The sequence below is a fragment of the Talpa europaea genome (assembly GCF_964194135.1).
Source record: "Talpa europaea genome assembly, chromosome: 7".
NCBI classification, from domain to species: domain Eukaryota; kingdom Metazoa; phylum Chordata; class Mammalia; order Eulipotyphla; family Talpidae; genus Talpa; species Talpa europaea.
The window spans coordinates 107,491,786-107,512,579 of record NC_140074.1 but is presented as its reverse complement, the minus strand read 5'-3'; the positions used below and the strand labels follow the sequence as shown (position 1 = coordinate 107,512,579).

At 38.9% G+C, this 20,794-nt stretch overlaps 1 protein-coding gene across 1 annotated transcript in view; it reads left to right on the top strand.

Moving 5' to 3' along the window:
* Positions 1-454: 454 nt before the first annotated feature.
* The window catches only part of USP32 (ubiquitin specific peptidase 32), a gene marked incomplete at both ends in the record, with an annotated part of 149,868 nt that continues 129,528 nt past the window's right edge, over positions 455-20,794 (top strand). The window contains one exon of the mRNA XM_084236460.1: positions 455-512. Coding sequence (XP_084092586.1) covers positions 455-512 — 58 coding nt within the window. The remainder of the gene's footprint in view (positions 513-20,794) is intronic.

Genomic DNA, 20,794 nt, shown 5'->3' with positions numbered 1-20,794 from the left:
CGAGAAGGTGGAGACGCTGCGTTACGTGCGGGATCCGTCGCCGCCCCCTCGCCCCCGCGCGCGGTCTGCGTGAGGCGGGGCGGAGCGTGTGGCCCCTGGCGGCCATTACCCGGAACAATCCCCGGCCGCGGGTCAGGTGACCCTCGGCGGGGCAGGCGGGAGGGGTGGGGGGAGGGAAGAGGGCGTGAGGCAGGAACGGAAGGGAGGGGAGGAGAGAGAAGGGCGGAGTAGGAGGGAGGGGAAGGGGGCGGGGTGGGACCGGTCACGTGATTCGGCATGGAGGCGGTGGCGGCGGCCGGGAGGAGCCGCCGGGGCAGAAGCCGCACTTGTTAGTGTGGGGGGAGGAGGGGGCCGGGGGACGCCGACACCGTCACCCAGGGACGCCGAGGAGAAGGCGGGAGGGGGGTGGGGGCGAGATCAGGCTCCGACCCCCGGCCGAGGGGATGAGGGGAGCATGGGCGCCAAGGAGTCACGGATCGGATTCCTCTGCTACGAGGAGGCGCTGAGGAGAGGTGAGGGGGGAGGGGTCTGGGCGAGCTGCCGGGGAGGCCGGCGACGGGCTGCCTAGAGGGTGGGTGACCCGGGGAGGGGAGGGGAGGTTGAGGGCGTGAGGCGCCTGAGGTCTGGGGAAAGGCGGCCAGCGATGGGGAATTTTACGGGGTGGGGGGGGGGTGAGAAGGGTCGGTGGGAAGCAGTGTTTGGGAATTGGGACCGTAAGGAAGGGGGGGCGAAGCTTTTCCTCAGAGAGGGGTTATCTGGCGCTGGCAGGGCAATGCCCGTGCCCTCTGGTGGCGTTGTTATCCTGGATGTGTCCAGGGGAGTCCTCTCCCCTTTTTCTTAGGTGGCACTAGCCCGTCTAGCCCCCTGCATCCTATACTGCCATTTTTTCATATCACTCCTCCATAAAACCTCCAACAATATCCTCACCTCGTACCTATCAGCCTTGGTTGGAAGGGAGCGGGGAGGCGGCTGCAAAGCCTCTGCTCGTAGCAGCCCCTTCCATGGACTCTCTGCCTTTGCCAAGGGCCTTTGCCAGTCTCTTGGAGGCGATCACCATCCACTCCTGCCACCCCCTCACCCTTTGAACGGCTGACTTCGATAAGAGCGACTTGAAATTAAGTTGTGTTTGAGGTGAGACGAGTCTGGACAGCTGGTGTTGCCACAAGCCCTTGTCTTAGGTTTCATCTCAGACGTTGGCCTGAGCCTTTTACTGCACTTGATGCCCTGGTCTCACCCCCTCCTCCCTCCCCATAAAATGGCATTCGGAAATCCAGCATTCTCATATTGTATTATAGCTCCCTTTAGAGACTGGCCTTGCTGCCAGTCCTAGCCTGCTGCTTATTGGCTCTAATGCACAGTGTGTTGTTAGCGGCCCCAACCCCCTACCACTTACTCCGATAGGGCTGTACAAGATCACTAAAGCACACGCTAACTGGAAGTGTCTATTGCACAGTTTATGATCGGAATGTGACTTAATTTTTCATGACTGGGATTTGAGTGTGTGTGCGCTTGTATATATCTTTTCGACGCTGAGTGGATTTTCTTGGGAAGAAGTGAAAAAACATCGAGCAGGCATTATTGTTAACAGGTTTCTGAGTTAAGAAACCACCCAGACTCTCCAGGTATTGGTTTTAGTAGCTAGGGATAGAAAATAAAAATTAGATTCAATGACAAGCATTCAGAATGAGATTTTAGTGGTGAACTCTTGTTCGTATGTCAGAAGAAAAAGGGGTAAGTTCAGTGGGCTATCACCTGAAAATACACACAGATGTGTTCATTGTGAACTGACCAGAATAACAAAAATATGCTTCTTCTGTCTTTTTCCCTGGGGAACAGTATAGTGATTGTTCTTATGGACAATCTCCTGTATTTTGTACCCCCTGCCTCAATATAAGAAATATTCCAAATTCTTGATGTGTTTCCAGCTCTAGTAGGCTAGTCATTTCCGGGATGCTGTTGAGCCTGACAGGTCTGGCCTCAATTAGGCAATGGTATATAACATGGCATAAAAGAGGACATCAGTCAAACTGACTTTCTGACTTTAAGGTTCAGAAGTGTTTCCTTTCTTAAGTCTGAGGGTGATGTAGTTAGCGTTAAGGAATTCTAAAATTAAACTTTGATTATCCACTCTAGCATATGTACTCTCATATCAAACTAAGATTGTGCCTTTGTAAATATCAATGAATAGTGCATGCACTTTAAACTGATTTAACTAAAGGTCTTTGTTCAGAGTGTTATGAAGTCTGTGCCTCTTGAATTTGAAAATATATTTGAAGAGGTAACAGAATATTTGTTAAAACCTTATTTTAACTTGTTTGAATAGATTTATGTTTTATCAGTTCTGCGGCAAAGCGATATTAAAGCTAAAAGAGAAGCAGGTTGATTAAACAGCATTTCTAAATGTAAACTAGGAGCTTTTTTTTTTTTTTTTAAAAGTAGGTATTTCTTTTGAACATGATACTCTTTACTCTAGTAAATGTCAGGCTTTAATAAAGAATTTCTTTTAGTGAGGTTATAGAAAGAATTAGTGAAGCTTTTGATAGAGCCAAAATATGGTTTGAGAACTTTTTGGGGCACTTGAATAATCTAAATAAGTAATAAAACTTTCATCCATTAGTCTTATCTGCTTGTTTATAATGTATAATGTGTAGGGGTGGGGTTAGTAAGGAGAATTTGGACAAGTACATGAATGTGTATAAATCATTGTACAAGTAAAGTGCAAGTTTGATAAACTGCTGAAATACCCTCTTGGCTTTATTTAAATTTATTGAGCATTAAATAGTGCCTAGCATAATTAAGTAGCATTAAAAATAGTTGAATATTTATTACTACATACAAATAGGGACTTGAGGACAGTTTATCTTGCAAAATGGTGCCTTGGAAGTGGAGTGTTATGGTAATGACAGATAAGACTTACTGGGCTACATATACTTCAGAAGCTCTAGAAATTAGGAAGATTGGTTTTGTGTACTATTTTTGCTAGACTGTATGTTGTTTATATGAACATTAACTTTTTTTTAAAAGTATACCTTAATTTTTTTAAGGGAGACATGTTAGTGGTAATTTTCATTTTTGGCTTATATCTATCTTTCTTAAATATCTTGAATGGAACACAAGTAAACCTTCCCTTGAAGGTTTGATTCTGGCTTAGATTGCATGTATTTTCTATTTTTACCTACTGTACTTCTTGGGTGCTGAGAATTTTTGCAACTGTGTTCTTCATCACTTCCTATTGCATCTAAGTTTGTGGCTTATATATTGCTAAAAGTGTATTCTGCATGTTTGGTACATAGCCTTAAAAAAACAGTGAATGGAGAATGAACTGTAGTTTACAGCTACTGCAAGAATTCCAAGAACCCTTAAAAATTTCCTCCAGTTCTTTCATTCTTTCTTCTTGCTCCTCCTCTTTTTGAAGGTGGACAAGAACTGACTGAATTAAAATAGTTCATGGCTTTTCAGTTGTGGCAATAAAATGTAGCGGGTAAATTTCTATTAGTCCCTTTAAGTATAATTTAGCACTTTTATCAGACCTAAGTAGCCGGTTGATGAATTATATGTCAGAAAGTTATGTTGTAGATTTATGTTTTTGAGTGTCTCCTTGCTGACTTTGACTTAGGCACAGTAGAAACCAAGATGACTGGGTCCTTCTTTCTAACACCATATGGCCAGATCCCTGAGCTCCACTGAAGTGTATATTCCTCAAGGTATATGCAAGACTATTCATGATAGGTGGGATAATATATTAGAACTTCTATTTAAAATTCTATTTATATTTGATAATGTACACAGTATATTTAAAAAGTGTTATATATGTATATTATTTATAAATGATAGCAACAGTGCTATCGAAGGAAGTACTCTAGGAATGCAGTGTGTGTGTTGTATTTTATGGCCTGGAGGTACTCTACACTGTACTCATTTCATAGTATATGCTCAATAATTGTATGTTAACAAATTAAATTTCCTAGTCACTTAAAGGTGGTTAATTGAGCGTGTAATATTTAAAAAGTTCAGTGCTTTTCATTTTGATTATCCATTAACACTAAAATGCTCTAAAACACTGACTCCCCAATTAAGATTTTATTTACCAAGTTTCATAGTACTAATATACTGTGTTGTGATATTAGCTGGTTAAGCATAATACATCATTCTGTAAATGAAAATTGAATTTCACAGATGGTATCTTTTGGGTCTCACTATTCTCCCTTTTTTATCTTCATCTGAGTTTGTTAATTTTACTGGTGGTGGAATTGTAGGTTTTGGTTAAGCCTTTTGCAGGTATCCTAGCCAGATGTTATGTGTAAAGGAGAAAAAAGGGGCAGTTTGACATTGTTTTGCTTATCTGTAGTCACCTAAATAGTTACAAAGGTGCTGTTCTTCATTGTCTCCATAATCTTTGCTGTGGTGTCTCATTGACAAAGAGGTGGTAACTGAACCCTAGATTTGGGGGGAATGAACAAAATAAGGTGACATCAGTTGATGGTTAATGGCCTCCCCATGCACCAAACTGTACAGCTGTTGTTTGTTATTTCTTGTTCATTGTTTCTTTTTGTGCTTGGCTAGTAAGACTTCACAGTGACAGCATTCAGGGTTGCCTTCCAGAAAGATGTGTAAGTAAACTGGAGAAGAGAATGTGGTGACCAAAACAATAGGCAGGTGTTTTCTCAGGAGAAAGGGAATGTTTTTGGCACTTGATTATATGATAGGTCACAGGAAAAGTTAAGGAAGTCATTATTCTTGCCTTGACTGTAGAAAAATCTGCTTTTTGGGAACACTAGAGATTAATGCTGAGAATTTGAATTAGAAGCTTTATGTTTAACAGCTGCAGGAGTGGAAGGATTTTATTTATGAATTATAGTTGGTGTTTTGATAATATGCTGAAAAGACTAAAATGGGGCTGCAAGTTCTCTTCATACTATGTGCAGAAACCGGAGCTTGTTTATGCTTTTGCTAAAACTTTTGGTCTTAATAATAGTTTGTGTTTAAATTGAGTCATTCCACCTTTTTCTGCATGGTAATAAATTCTCTTGTTCCTGTCACCTAGAAATGAAGAACTTTTGAAGGTCAAAGGTGAATGGTTAATTACTACTACAAAAGTCTTATAAAAATTAGCTTTTTTGGATTTTACCTGGTATTGTGAGAGACCTGTCTATTAAAAGACAAATTCAGAGCTGAAGCCTTCCCCTCAGCACCCTTTTTTATTAGGGATTTAATACTTAGTAAGATTGTTATTATTTTAGGGATATCCCAAGTTCATCACTATCTTGTGAACAAGGTTTAGGAAAATTGGTATTTTGAAACCTTGCTTTTATGTGATTCTTGGAGTCCTTGACATTGGATTGCATTAAAAGCAAAACTATGCTAAGATGAGATTTTATAGAGGAAGTTCTCCAGCTTTTCTTTCATTTCTGTAAATTAGTTAGGTTGTTTCAACATTTTACCCCTGCAGAAAAAGCCTTAATGTTTGCGATGGTTTATTGCCTTTTCCTAATGACTTATCAAAGAGTAGAGAGATTCCATTATGGAAATTGTTACAGGGCAGGGAATATATGAAAGAAACACACCAGAGAAACCAAAAATCACATTTGCGCTTATGGTAGCCAGTCCATAGGGAAGCCCTATTTCCCCATGGGGCTAACTAACCACGGATGGCTCCGTCCTAAATCACGTTGGGCGCCAAATCTGTTACAGGGCAGGGAGAGGGACAGCTCAAACCCCGCAAACCTGCCTATTCTAAATGCCTGTTCTGCCATCCGCTACATCAACACAAAACGTATGCGACTTTAATGGGAAGGAACTTTTTTTTTTTTTAATTTTTTTTTTTTTAATAGAGGCATGTTTTATTTATTTGTTTGTTTGTTTTGTTTATACATGCACTGGGTACAGTCAGAAGCGCGGGAGGGTGAGAGAATTCACCAGAACCAGAGCGGGGAGCAGAGCAGGCAGAAGGACCAAAGTACACTGCTGAGGGGAGCAGCGGGCGGCAGGAGAGGTCTGCGCGCCATGTGGGACCCTCCTTTGGTGGCCGGGGAGCAGCCGGGGATCGAACCGGCGCCGCTGAGGCCGCGGGCAGCTTCGCAACCCAGCGCTCAACCGCTGCGCCACCGGGGAGGCCCCAATGGGAAGGAACTTTAATACAATTTGGAAACAATACAGGAAAGGCAAAGAATCTAGTTTCTAAATCAAGCACCCAAAGTTACCTGTCCCCTCGTTGGTAAAACTCCATCCGAATGCGATTGGCCCAGAGCAAGGCCCCAAAGCCTGCCATAAGTCTAAAGCATCTTCCAGTGGGGACCCACAGAAAAGGGTCAGAAACAACCAGACAAGCCCGGAAGGAAAAGAGCAAAATTAAAATCAAGATAAAAGCTGCCATTGTCACCTCCCCACGGGTCTCACCCACATCTGTGTCACCCAGTCCACAACCAAAAGACAAGCACAGTTTCTTCACGTGTCTCTAGGCTCCATGTGCTTTCTCCAGGTCTCCTTCTGGCTCCATCCTGCTTCTTTCCTTCCTCAGTCTCCTCTGCAGCTTTTTCTCTCCCTGCTCAGCTCCACCTTCCATTTGGGTGGGGCAGGGAACCTGGGACCTCCCCTTTTCCTGGGGACCACCCTGTTACAAAATGAGCCTTCTGTCAAAGTATGTCTCCCCTACCTAGTTTTCACCGTGATAGTAAATGGCACCACCATTCCAACCCAACTGCTAAAGCCAGTTGCTAAAGCTAAAGATCTTGAGACGTTCTCAGTTCCTCCTTTTCCCCCTACCATCTAACCTGTCTCCTTACCCTAGTTTGATTTTGTCATCTAGTCTTGTTAGTTTGCTATCCAATCCAGCCTGTTAACTTCTGCTCATCTACTGCCACTGCTACAGCCTCAGCTGCTATCATGTCTTGCTAAGATATGCAGTGGTTTCCCAGTTTCAAGTAATAGTCTATAATCAAATTCAAATCAGATCTTGTCATTCCTTTCCTCTCAGCTATTTACAAATATTCAGATGTCTGACTCATTCTTCTTACCTGAAGTCTCAGCTCTGATGGCATCACTGAGGCCTTTACTTTTACTTTATATAAAAGTCTTCTGTTGTGGTTGCACTGTTCTGAATAGTTCACTATGGCCTTTATCATAATATATAAATACCATGTTTATTTTTGGGCATGATGCTGAATTCCCAGTGCCTGGTGTGTTTTAAGTGCTCATATTGCATGGCAGGTGAATGTATCAATGATGGAGAGATTTGGAGAACTTGCATAGGGTTTGTAAAGTTGGGGGGGGGGGCTAAAGAATGGAGTGCTGACAGGGATTGAGTATACTAAGCAATGTATCCATCTCAAAATTTTTTCCTTCATTAACTCTGAAAAAGTTTGTGCTGACAGTCTTAAATGATAGTTAAAAATGATAGAGAATTTTAACTGTAATATGTATCATTGTATAGTTCAAATATTTAAAGTTAATACCTAATAATGTAAATTCCTGAGTAATCATGAGAGACTAGTATGGCAATAAGTGTTGTGCTTATGAATACTTGAGAATGTCTTTTGGCTACATACAACATATAATTTGTTCATGAAATAATTTATTTTTGTATAGTGAACCTCATGTACTTTTCATCCATGATGACAAGTATCATTTTACTTCTTCCACATGTAAGGTTAAGAGTTGGAAACTTGGGCCTCCTTGGTGGCGCAGGTGATTGAGCGCTGTTTTGTGGGGCTGTCCACAGTCCACTGCATGGGTTCGATCCAGGCCAGCCGGGGAGAAACCCACATGGTGTGGCGGATCTCTCCTGTCTCACCTGCTGCTCCCCTCAGCAGTGTATTTCCGTCAGTCTACCTGTTCTGTTCCCCATTCTGTTTCTGGTGAATCCTCTCACCCTCCCGTGCATCTAGCCTGTACTCCGGTTCTTGTGTAAAGAAATAAATCTTTAAAAAAAAAAAAAAAGAATTGGAAATTTACTTGCTTCCAGTGTTGTAGTTACTTTGGAAGCTGAGAATAAAATTCACACATACTGAGTGCTCTGGTAGTTCTAAATAATCCAGGTGATTTTAAACTAAATTTTATGAATATCTTTAGTTTTTTTGTTATCTAAGATTCTTTTTCTCTTATGTCATAGCTAATGCTCCCCCTTCTTTTCTTAGTCTTCTAATTTTTATCACAGTGATATATGCAGATGATTTAGAATCAAAAGATTCCACAGGGATTTTGATGGAAACAACAGTTCCTCGTTTGCCAGTTTTCCTCTACCCATTGGTCAATACTTTTAATTTATTACTTTGATCTTTACTTTTATATCTTAAAATAATATACTTCTATTGCTACTTTTCTTTTTCCATTTAAGGAGGATATATTGGCTTCCTGGTATTAAAGATGAAGATTTAACTCTCTATCACGCTGTTGCCAGTCCCCCAAACACATATGTACTCCTTTTATCCTCTCATTCCCCCATCTTGGTGTATGTATGTTATAATTTTGATTACATCATTGTTCATTACTTACATAATTAGGTGTTTCTAAATACTGTTTACAGATAAGCCATTTAATATACTAGGATTACTTTTGCAGTATACAATTTCTTCCAAAATACTTCCTTAATAATTGCCTTTTATTTGTTTAGGATTCTATTTACTCTATTTCATCCCTAAAAGTTCCCACCAATTGTTAAATCTGTTTATTCTCTGTCCATATGCACAGATGTCTGTTCACGTCATTATATTGGAAAAAACTTCCTGAAACCTTTTGGGCTGCTCCAGTCTTAACTCTTGGCCTTGTGCTCAAAGCATAACTTCTGTCCTGGGATCTTCCTTCACCAGTATCCTAGAGATTCCTCCTGCTGTCCTGTGTTTGGATCCCTTGCTTTTCATTCCTTGTTTCTACTTTCTTGATTTACTCTTTCATTTTGGTGAAACTCATTCTCTGGTAGCTTTCTAGAAAAGGGTGTATGAGAGGTAAAGTTTGAGATCTTCACTCTTGGGCTGGTGTGTTCTTTAAAAAAAAAAAATGTATCTCTATTCTTCTGTTTAATTTTTATGAGTCCGTTTTTACCTCGTAATTACTTTTACATTCCTTTTTATTTATTTATTTATTTATTTTTAAAGATTTATTTATTTTATACAAGAACCCGGGTACAGACCAGATGCGCGGGAAGTTGAGATGATTCACCAGAGACAGAGTGGGAATAGAAAAGGCAGACTGACGAAATACACTGCTGAGGGGAGCAGTGGGCGAAACAGGAGAGGTCTGCCCCGCCATGTGGGACCCTCGCCTGCCGTCAAGGATCTAACCAGCGCTGCAGAGGCTGCGGACAGCTTCACAGTGCAGCGCTCAACTGCCTGCGCCACCAGGGGAGGCCCTACATTCCTTTTTAAATAATCCTTGCATTTTATCTCTGACCAAATTGATCTTACTTTAAGCTTCATTCATTGCCTTGATCAGTTAGAGACTGGGATAGGAGGTAAACATTGCTGTAGAATATAGTTTTCATGATCATGCACCATCTGACAGACTATAAAACTATGAGAGTAAGGGCATGTCTATCTAATTTACAACTATTAGCACTTCCACAGTGTCTGCCACATATTAGCTGTTCAGTAAGTCCTTGTTGAATGCATGAATTGTATATCAAAGCAATCTTTTCTTAAAACAAGATTGAATTTTTAGAAGAAACTTGGTTCAGAATTTGTGTATGCTCATGCATGCCTGCCCTGAAGCTTAACACTCCTCTCCCTCTTTCCCTCTCCTTCTTTCTCTCTCTCTCTCTGTCTTTCATCCATCTCCCTCTCCTCCCCTTTCTATATATTTAAATGAGTCTTTTACTTTAAAAAAAAAAATGGTGTGTTGTATTGAACATGTCATGCCATTTCTGACTCTGCTTTGAAGTTGTTTTTGGAATCTGTTGGTGAGCAGCTGTGGTAGGAAACTGTGGTGGGTTTATAACAATTGTTTGATTAATAAACTTGGTTTAGAGACTCTTTAGTTTTTGTTAGAAACATCCATAGATGAAATCTTTCTATATGTGGAAGTTTATAGATCAGAAATTCTTCTTTCTCAGGGATACTGACTGAAGAATACCACTTTACTACTGATTATAGTAGGACAAAAAAGTGCTTGTTCTTCATAGGCTTAGAGGTATAGTAAGAAAGAGTTACCTAATGGTGGAAGCATTTTATGTTGTCATATATTTGGTACCATAAAGATTCAAATTGAAATTGACAGAAGATTGCCAAGCAAATATATTTATTTAAAAAAATTATTTCAAAAATTTATTGATGAAACATCAGTTTATATCATTGTATAACAAATATATTTAAATAATGGAAGAAATAGGACATCTCTTGTATGAACACTTGTCAGTAAGTAACATCTCATAGAAAAATGTTTCATTTTGAGTAAAGCATTTTTTTATATTATTTCTGTGGAGTCCCAAACTAAGCATAGCTTCATTTTTCATTTTCCACAGATTTACTTATATATTAAATGTCTTTATGATTTATCCATTGACCCAAGCCAGACACCTGGTTATCAGTTGAAACTTTCCCCTGTTCACATTTAAGTCATCATAGTGTCCCTTTGGTACTACCTTCTGATTATCTTCTGATTCTTCTCAGTTTTTAGAAGCATTGCCTTAGAACAGGCCTTGATCTGTTCCTTGGGACTATTGGTCTTCTACCTTTCCAGTCCTTTCTTTGTATTTCCACCAGAATAATCTTTCTGAAAATACAACAGATTATTTTATTTAGGTGCCCTTCAGTGGAGGATACCTCACACTATGGTCAATCTTTCTAGCGTGGCAAATCCTAGTAGTTTTTGTGATTTGGTCCCTGTCTGAACACGCTGCTGCCTGTATCTGTCCTGCTTAATTAAATAGAGTAAGGTACACCAATCTTGCTGAATAGCTTGATGAAATTTTACATATGTATCCAAATAACCATCTTTCAGCCAAGAAAGAACATTCCAGCCTCTCAGTTTGCTGTCTCCTGCCCTTTCCTAGTCAATACTGCCCCTCAGAGGTAAACACGGTTTTGACTTCTATCACTATAGATTAATTTTGCCTATTTTTGAATCCTGTGTAAGGAGAATCATAAATTCTGTATGTATTTGTATGTGTGCTTATGCGCGCATGATTAATTTTTTTTTAATTAACCGAAGTTTTAAAGTTCAAAGTTTAAGCCTTTTCTCTATGGAGCAAATTCCTGAAAAGATTACTAGTGTCTTGATTTTTTTCTCCCCAGTTGTTGTCATAATGGCTGGCATGAAATACATGCTCGTTGATGAATTTACATGCATTTCCCCCCCCCTGAATTATCTGCCTCGCCAGATCCTCATCCATCAAAATTAAGCCCAGGCATAAAGTCCTCCCAGAAGACTTCCTTGATGTCGTCTGTCCCCTCTTCCTGCTGTAATACCCTTTAATTGTTTTTTTTTTTTATATATAGAGGCATGCTTTATTTATTTATTTGTTTGTTTGTTTTTTGTTTATACATGCACTGGGTATAGTCAGAAGCGCGGGAGGGTGAGAGAATTCATCAGAGCCAGAGCGGGGAGCAGAGCAGGCAGAAGGACCGAAGTACACTGCTGAGGGGAGCAGCGGGCGGCAGGAGAGGTCTGCGCGCCATGCGGGACCCTCCTCCAGTGGACGGGGAACAGCCGGGGATCGAACCGGCGCCGCAGAGGCTGCGGGCAGCTTCGCAACCCAGAGCTCAACCGCTGCGCCACCGGGGAGGCCCTGTAATACCCTTTAATTGTAATAGTTATGCCATTGCATTAAAACTGCTGGTTTGAATGGCTGTCTCCTTTATGTGAGTTCTGAAATTTTTGAGAATAAGAACTCAGGCCTACAAAGTATCTGGCAGAGCATATTAAAATCCTTTCTGAATGAATGGGATAACTTGAGTGCCCTTTAAATAAAGGAGAAAGATGACAAGTTAAAACTAATAGGAATAATCGGGCCTCCCCGGTGGCGCAGCGGTTGAGCGCTGGGTTGCGAAACTGCGCGCGGCCTCTGCGGCGCCGGTTCGATCCCCGGCTGCTCCCCGGCCACCAGAGGAGGGTCCCACATGGCGTGCAGACCTCTCCTGCCGCCCGCTGCTCCCCTCAGCAGTGTACTTCGGTCCTTCTGCCTGCTCTGCTCCCCGCTCTGGCTCTGGTGAATTCTCTCACCCTCCCGCGCTTCTGACTGTACCCAGTGCATGTGTAAACAAAACAAACAAACAAACCAGCAAACAAATAAATAAAGCATGCCTCTATAAAAAAAAAAAAAAAAAAGAAAGTGAACTTATAAAAAAAAAAAACTAATAGGAATAATCTAGAAAATTACATTTTTACAGGTTAAATTATGGTTGTTTCACGACATTTATGCAGTCAAATGTCCCAGGAATATAAATATTAAAAATTGGGCTAAAAAGAATGGCTCTTGTTTCTAAACTAAATATATCTACATCTATAAAGCACTCAGTAGAAAATACAAAGGAGAACATAACTTTATACGTTAGGACTAACAGATTTCTAATTTGTGTTGTAATTAGCACCTTTAAGTTTAGGTACCTACTTTTTGCAGGTGAGCCATGGTTTGATTGGTTCTGAGGTGCTCACATTCCTTACAAGCAGCAAATATTTATTGGCGTGAATAGGAAACATGAGAAAGCCATGCGAAGCAATTCTGGCAAACTTTTTCATATGTTTTATATAATTTGATATTGGTTCAATTTTTTTTTTAAAGATTTATTTATACAAGAACTAGGGTACAGGCCAGAGGCATGGGAGGGTGAGATGATTCACCAGAGACAGAGCGGGGAGCAGAACAGGCAGAGGGACCAAAGACATTGCTGAGGGGAGCAGCGGGCGAGGCAGGAGAGGTCTCCCACGCCATGTGGGTATCTCCCTGGCCTGCTGGGAATTGAACCGGCAATGCAGAGGCTGCTGTTAGCCTCACAGCGCAGCGCTCAACCCGTTGTGGCACCGGGGAGGCCTGCTCAATTTTTTTTTTTTTTTTTTTTAGTATTACAGTGTTTTTCAAATTATTAATTTATATATATTTTCCATTATTGTTCATTGTTTTACGTTTGCTTTCTTTTCTCAGGTGTGGTCCCCATAGAATTTCTACTACCAATTCACCCGTGTACCATCACCATAGTCCCTTGTGCTCTTCCCACCCTCGTTTTGATCCCTCTCCCTCCCCTTCCTCTGCAGAATGTCTCAGATTTATAGTTATCTGTTTATTTTTGTTTTGTTGTGTTTTTTAATTGTTGTTATTTTTCCCCTGATCCCTATTTGGTTTCCCCTATTTTCCTCCTATAAGTGAGACCATCTGATAATTTTCTTTTTCCTTCTGGCATTTCACTGAGCATAATCATTCTAGCTCCATCCATGTTGCTGCCAAAGGCATTAGTTTATCTTTTATGACTGCTGAATAGTATTCCATTGTGTATATATTTCATATCTTCTTGATCTAATCATCTGTTTTTGGACATTTGTGTTGTTTCCAAGTCTTACCTATTATAAATAGTGCTGCAGTAAACATAGGGGTTCAGGTATCCTTTTGAATTAATGTTTTCCTGTCCTTGGGTAGATCCCTAGGAGTGGAATTGCTAGGTCATATGGTAAATTTGCTCAGATTTACCACACTAAGCATTATGTGGACTACTTGGTTTGCTGTCCTCATTTTATATTTCTGTGATTTCTCTTATCTGGAGTGACTTTTCACTGCTTTTATCTTTTCTAATAATTTTATAATGTACAAAATGTTGTCAGAAGAGGTTATAGATTGAAGGATTAATTTTCATTTAGTTTTGTCCATCTTTTTAGACTGCCTGAATCTTGCCTTCCTTTCTGGAACATTCATGGACTCTGCAACACTCACATATCTCCTTTGAACTGTGACTCTTAATTTGTATTTTTGGTATTTGAATATTTTATTTCCTTACTAGGTTACACATTTTATTTCCTTACTAGGTTCCGCATTTCTTGAGGAAGAATCTTTTTTATCATTTTAATAATATGTCATTCTTCGGTTGTGGCTCATATCTCAAACTCCCTTCTTTCCAACAGTATATTGGAATATTTAAAATAATTTACTGTATAATATAAAATTATTAGAAAAGATAAAGACAAATAATTTTATTTTTGCTTTTTTAAATTAAATTTAAAATTTTTCTTACATTGTTCATTTTTGTACAGTTTTTGACTTCTCCCCTCAAGTGTAGTCCTTGTAAATCCTTCACCACCATATCACCTGTGAATGGTCACCATAGTCCCTTATGCTCTTCCCTCCTGTTTTGATCTCTTTCCTTCCTTCTCCCCAAATTTTCTTTTATTTTAAAAAGAATTAACCCTAGTTTCTCTAATTGTGAAATACACATTGTGTATGAATATGTATCCTTTTTCTTACAAAAAAGGATATGAGACCTACATATGATTTTTCTATAAAATTCCATGAAGCTTAGTGCCTTTAGATAATGTATGATGTACTTATTCTCTATAGGTAGATTTGTTAAGATTAGATGTTTTTCATTTCTTATCTTCTGGAACTCATAATAGAGATAATCTTTTTTCACCAAAAATGATTTAGTTTTAAGACTTTTAGATTGCTTCGAGTTTAAAAAAAACACGAACTGCCTTAAGTGTTCACTGGTATAGGAGATTAGTAAAATGAATTGTTATATCCATACAATGAATGTCATATACCCATTAAAACTGATACTATTTTAATGGCAATACATGGAAAATTATTCATAGTATTGGTATAGTGCAGGAAAATATAAAATAATGTAAAGTGTGATCTTATGTTTGCAGAAATTATGTGCATGTAAATGGAAACAAATTCGAGGACTATATTGCAGAATATTAACAGATTATATCTGTTGTGATTTGAGGATAATTTTTATTGTCTCTATATATTTGTGGTTTCAAAAAAATTCATTGTATTTTAAAAACTGTCTTATTTCCAAAAAAGCATCTTATAGGTCTCTTCATGAATACTTTGTATTTGCTTTACATTTAAATGTAATAAGAAGTCCTAATCCTTTGTGTATTCCAGTGGGATTAAAGCCCCATCATAAAATTTTTGTTACTTTTTTTTAGGTTAATTTTTTTTTCAGGTTAATACGTACATTTTTGGTATGTCTTGTAGCCATAAAATAGATTTGTTTTTTTTTTTTTTTTAAAGATTTATTTATTTATTTATACAAGCACTGGGTACAGTCAGAAGTGCAGGAGGTGGGCCTCCCCGGTGGCGCAGCGGTTGAGCGCTGGGTTGCGAAGCTGCCCGCAACCTCTGCAGCAACGGTGGTTTGATCCCCAGCTGCTCCCCGGCCACCGGAGGAGGGTCCCACATGGTGCACAGACCTCTCCTGCCGCCCGCTGCTCCCCTCAGCAGTGTACTTCGGTCCTTCTGCCTGCTCTGCTCCCAGCTCTGGCTCTGGTGAATTCTCTCACCCTCCCTCGCTTCTGACTGTACCCAGTGCATGTATAAACAAAACAAACAAACAAACAAATAAATAAATAAACATGCCTCTATAAAAAAAAAAAAAAGTGCAGGAGGGTGAGAGAATGCACCAGAGCCACAGTGGAGAGCAGAACAGGCAGAGTAATGAAATATACTGCTGAGGGGAGCAGCGGGCCACAGGAGAGGTCTGCACACCATGTGGGACCCTCGCCCAGGGGCTGGGGATCGAACTGGCGCTGTGGAGGCTGCGGGCAGCTTTGCAACCTAGTGCTCAACCGCTGCACCACTGGGGAGGCCCAAATTTGTATTCTTTGAAGCATTCAGTACTTCTTTTTTTTTTTTTTTTTTTACTTCTTTTTTTTTTTAAGATTTATTTTTATTTATTTATACAAGAACAGGGGTGTAGGCCAGAGGTGCAGGGGGTAAGAGGATTCACCAGAAACAGAGGGGGGGAGCAGAACAGGTGGATCTACTGAAATACACTGCTGAAGGGAGCAGAAGTGGGCGAGAAAAGAGAGGTCTACTGTGCCATGTGAGTTAGCTTCCAGGCTGGGGATTGAACTCATGCCACAGTGTCTGGCAATAGCTTGATAGTGTTGAGACTTAACTCCTTGCACCACCAGGGAGACCCTCAGTAGTTCTTTTAATTGAAAAAAATTGAGGTTATTTGCTGGCATCACCATCAAAAGTGTATTGACAGAATATGATCGGGTAAAAGAACCTTGTTGATCAATAATATAATTGAAAAACATTTTATGTAGAATTTTCTCTTCAGCATCAAAGTTTAGAGAACTGATAGCTGTCTATTAGTTTAGGAAGAATTCAAAACATTTTGGATTTACACACAAGATTTCTAGAATAGTTTCTAGTAAGGATTTTATAATACTTTGCCAATCTGAATTATATAGAGAAGTTAAAGGTAGATTATTTTAAAGTATTAAAGTGGAAAAAAAAGAAACAATAATATGAAATTACATTTCCCTTTTGGAAGTCTCTTGTACATAATTTATTAGTTTCTTTTGCCTTACTTTCCTCTTTTTAAAAATTTATTTCCAAGCTTTGATTTGACAAAAGTACTTAGATTTTTCATGGTTATTTGAATAAACACATAATTGAATGACTAATTAAATATTTATTAAGTGCTTATACCATACTAGGCTTTGTGCTAAGCGTTAGGGAAACCAAGACAAATGAGACATGATACTACCCTCAAGGAGCTTATCATCTACATAAAATAGAACAGGGTTGTGAAGGAGAGAGTAGTTGGGGATAAAAGAAAGATGATGTTTTAAACAAGTCTTTAAAAGAGGATTAGGTGTTGTTTAGGTGGTATTGCAAGAAATATGATGGTATCCACAGAGAAGGAGCAAAAACAAACAGGAGTGTCAATTAACTGCTAAGAGCACTTTTGTAAAAATTGTTTAAAAGTTATATAAGCAATATAACACTACTGAGAAAGTGGAAAATAAAGGTTGAAAAGTCCACTAATTATTTGTCATCTGTGATAGCTAATTATTTGCCTTTACATTTTTAAAATAAATATTCTGTTTCAATTATAATATCATGCAATTTTGTATTTTTTTCCCCTGAGATGTTTATTATTTATTTATTTATTTATTTTTAAAGATTCTTTTATTTATTTATACAAGCACTGGGTACAGTCAGAAGCGCAGGAGGGTGAGAGAATTCAGAGCCAGAGCGGGGAACAGAACAGGCAGACTGATGCAATACACTGCTGAGGGGAGCAGTGGGCACGGCAGAAGAGGTCTGTCGCGCCAAGTGGGACCCTCCCTGGCAGCTGGGGATCAAACCGCACTGCAGAGGCTGCGAGCAGCTTTGCAGCCCAGCGCTCAACCACTGCGCCACCAGGGGAGGCCCAAGATGTTTATTTTTTTTATCAGTGTTATAGATACCTATAGTTTAACGTGTTAGTTTGTGTAAGATTTGTTGAGTAAGAAGTAGTTGGTTAATCTTTCATGACATTTTCACCTTTACAGAAGAGGTGAAACTTTATATTCTTCTAGTTGATCTTTGGTACTTGGTACTGATTTTTAATTTGGGGGCATTACCTGTTGACTTTCCTACTCCTGAGCATGAGAATTTAGTTTCCTTCCCTTTAGCCACTTCCCCTTTTCTCGCTGTTACTTCATCCTCTCACTGTAGTTATATGGTAATTTTGGTTAAATAGGCATTGTTTACCATAGCTGAAGTGGTAGTAGTAAACTGTGATTACTTTTCTAGCACAATTTTTTGCTTTTCTTAGAGCTAATAATTGTGGTTTTGTGTTTATTTAGTGTTCTAAATATAGCTAATTCAACACCACACTGTCACTTGCCTAAGTCTCTTTCAGGACTGTAAGATGATGTCAGCGTCTCTAATATTTTCATGTAGACATCAAACTGAACTGGTTACTCTTTGAACGTGATTCATAGTTATGTCTTTGGAACTCCCTTTACCCTTATCCTGGGGATTCTTTATATTAGATCTTTAGTTACCATTATCTCGCATCTTTTGCTTCCTGGATTTTCTCTTTCTGGTGAATGACTTTCTCCAGGAACTTTCTGAGAAAGAGTTTAGGTGAGATCAATTATTTGAGATTTCATAAGCTTGAAAAATATCTTAAATCCATTCTGATAGTTGACTGAAAGTTTGAGATTTCTAACTTAGAACTCATTTTTCTTTAGGATTTTGAAAAAGTATAATTTTGTTTTTAGCCTGACTTACCATGTTGGTGTTGAGCCAATGTCATTCTAATTCTTGGACTGTTGGATTTGTATCTCTTCTAGAATATAGGATCTTTATCTACAGGGTCCTGAAATTTCACATTGATATGCTTCAGTGTGGCTCTGTTTTCACCTGTTTGTTAGTAAAAATGGGCTCCTTTAATCTGAAGGCAGATGTTCTTCATTGCTGGGAAATTTTCTTTTTTTTAAAAAAGTTAACTTTATTTATAAATACATCTGTCCTGCCATAATTTTGTTCATAAAATTATCTAGTATGCTGAGTTCAAGTTTGATTTTTCAGTGATTGTATTTCTTAAAATGCCCTTCTTCATATCTGTTTCATGGATGAACCAAAATGTCCTTAATTCTTATGCAGTTGATGTCTTACTATTAAGAAAGTGCAGCATATACAGAGCCAGAGTACACAGTTATCATAATTTGTAACTGCCTCTTATTTTCCACTGAAAATGGAAATTTTTTCTTGGAGCTTTTTCTTAGTGGTTCCTATGGATGGATGACAGAGGTTGTAAATCTCCAGAGGCTCTGTTCCAACATAATGCATTTGGAAGCTCTGCAAAAGATAGAGACTTTGGGCAGAAAAAATGGCGGTACCATGTCAAGTCTTCCTTTTTTAATGCCCTGTTCCTCTCTCTTCTTTCTGAAGCTTTGAACATTAACTCCTCACTTAACACCATTGACAGGTTCTTAGAAACTGATGTGAAGTCAAATGACATATAATGAAACTAATTTTACCATAAGTTTATAATTATTATAAACAAGAATAAAGTTGGTCACAAAAACACCACCAAACTTCTAAATAAAGACCCAAAGCATTTTCAATATTAAAAAATAATTTGTGTTCATTTACTCTTTCACTTTCAATTTGCTAATTCCAGTTTTGAGTTGCTGTAACTGGAACCTATCCTGTCTACTCAAGATGGCCACCACAGCCAGGGTGCCCATCCATCAAAAGGCTCACTCTGCACACCCACATGCAGGCAGGGATGATTTAGACACACCACTTAACTGAACAGGCACATCTTTGGGCTATGGAAGGAAACCAGAGTGCCGGAAGAAAATCTCCACAGACATGGGGAGAATGTGTAGACTTCCCACACATAGTGGCCCTGACTGGGTATGGATTTTGTTTTTCTCATCATGTTGTAATAAAACAACATTGAAAGAAACAGTGTTATTGGAGGACCTGCAGTATTTGGATTTGGAGTACCTGGACCAGTCCTCTAATTTTCTTTTTCCATCTTTGTCCTTTTACTGCTATAGGGGAAATTTCTTTCACCTTACCTTCTAATCTTTTAATTGGTCTTTTGATGTTCTCATTTTTTTAATTTTTAAAAGCTCTTAATTTTTTTCTTTATTGAAAGTTTTTATGTGATAAATTTACATGTGGTAAAATGCACAGATCTTAGGTGCTCAGTCCAATGAGTTTAAAAATTCATGCACCCATTTAAGCTACAGTCTTGTCAGTGTAGATCCTAATTGTTAAATTCAGTGAGTTTTGATAAATACTGCACACTTATCACCAAATTTAAGATATATAATGTATCCATCACCCCAGAAATATCTTAAATGCTTTTTTCCAATCATTCATCCCCACCTAAAGAAGCAATCACTGATCTGATTTCTACCACCACATTATACACAAACGGAATCATTTAATATGTGTCCTTCTAATATGTGTCTTTTTTCTCCACATGATGTTTGAGAGATGTGATGTTCATCCATATTGTTGTTGTACTCAACATATGAATGTCCTCTACCATGTGAATATAGCACAATTATCTATTCTTCACTTGGGCATTTTGAGTTTCCTGGTTTGGCTGTCATGAATGAAACTGCTATAAGCATTTTTGTACAAGTCTTTCTAGACACCCTTTCATATATCTTAGGTATACACCTCAGAGTGAAGTAGAATGATTGGGTGATAGAGTAGATGTACTGTTTCCACCACTTTCTCTACCTTCTCAACAATACTTGTTATTTTCAATTTTTAAAATATTAAACATTCTGATTTGTGAGAAATAGTATGTCGGTGTGATTTTAATTTGTATTTTTTTGATGGCTATTGATGTTGAACACCTTTACTTATGCACATAGGTCATTTGTCTCTTAAGAGCCCCTTTTTGGTCTATGAGCTTTTCCTTGTATTTTATTTATTTTTCCCTCAATGATATTAATTTATTAGTAGTTTACACAACTATGTAACTTTGGAATTACACTTTCACACCTTTATATGTGCACATACTTTACTCAGCCTTACCAAAACTTCTTGCCAATGCCATATCCCTTTCTGTTCCCTAACCCCCCATTACCTCTGGTTACCAGTATGTTTTTCAGAGTCTAAGAATTATTTTAGCTGTGCTTTGCCAGTATGTGTTCTTTGGTTATTTATATTCCACAAATAAGTGAAACCACTGGTATCTTTTTTTCACTTACTGATTTATTTCACTTTGCATGATCACCTCAGAATCCATCCATTTTTGTCCCAAAAGGCACTATGTCTTGTTTTTAATAGCTGAGTAGTTTTCCACTGAGTATGTATTCCATAGTTCTTTATCCAGTCATCTGTCATTGGGCACTTAGTTTATTTCTATGACTTGGCTATTGTGGATAGTGCTGC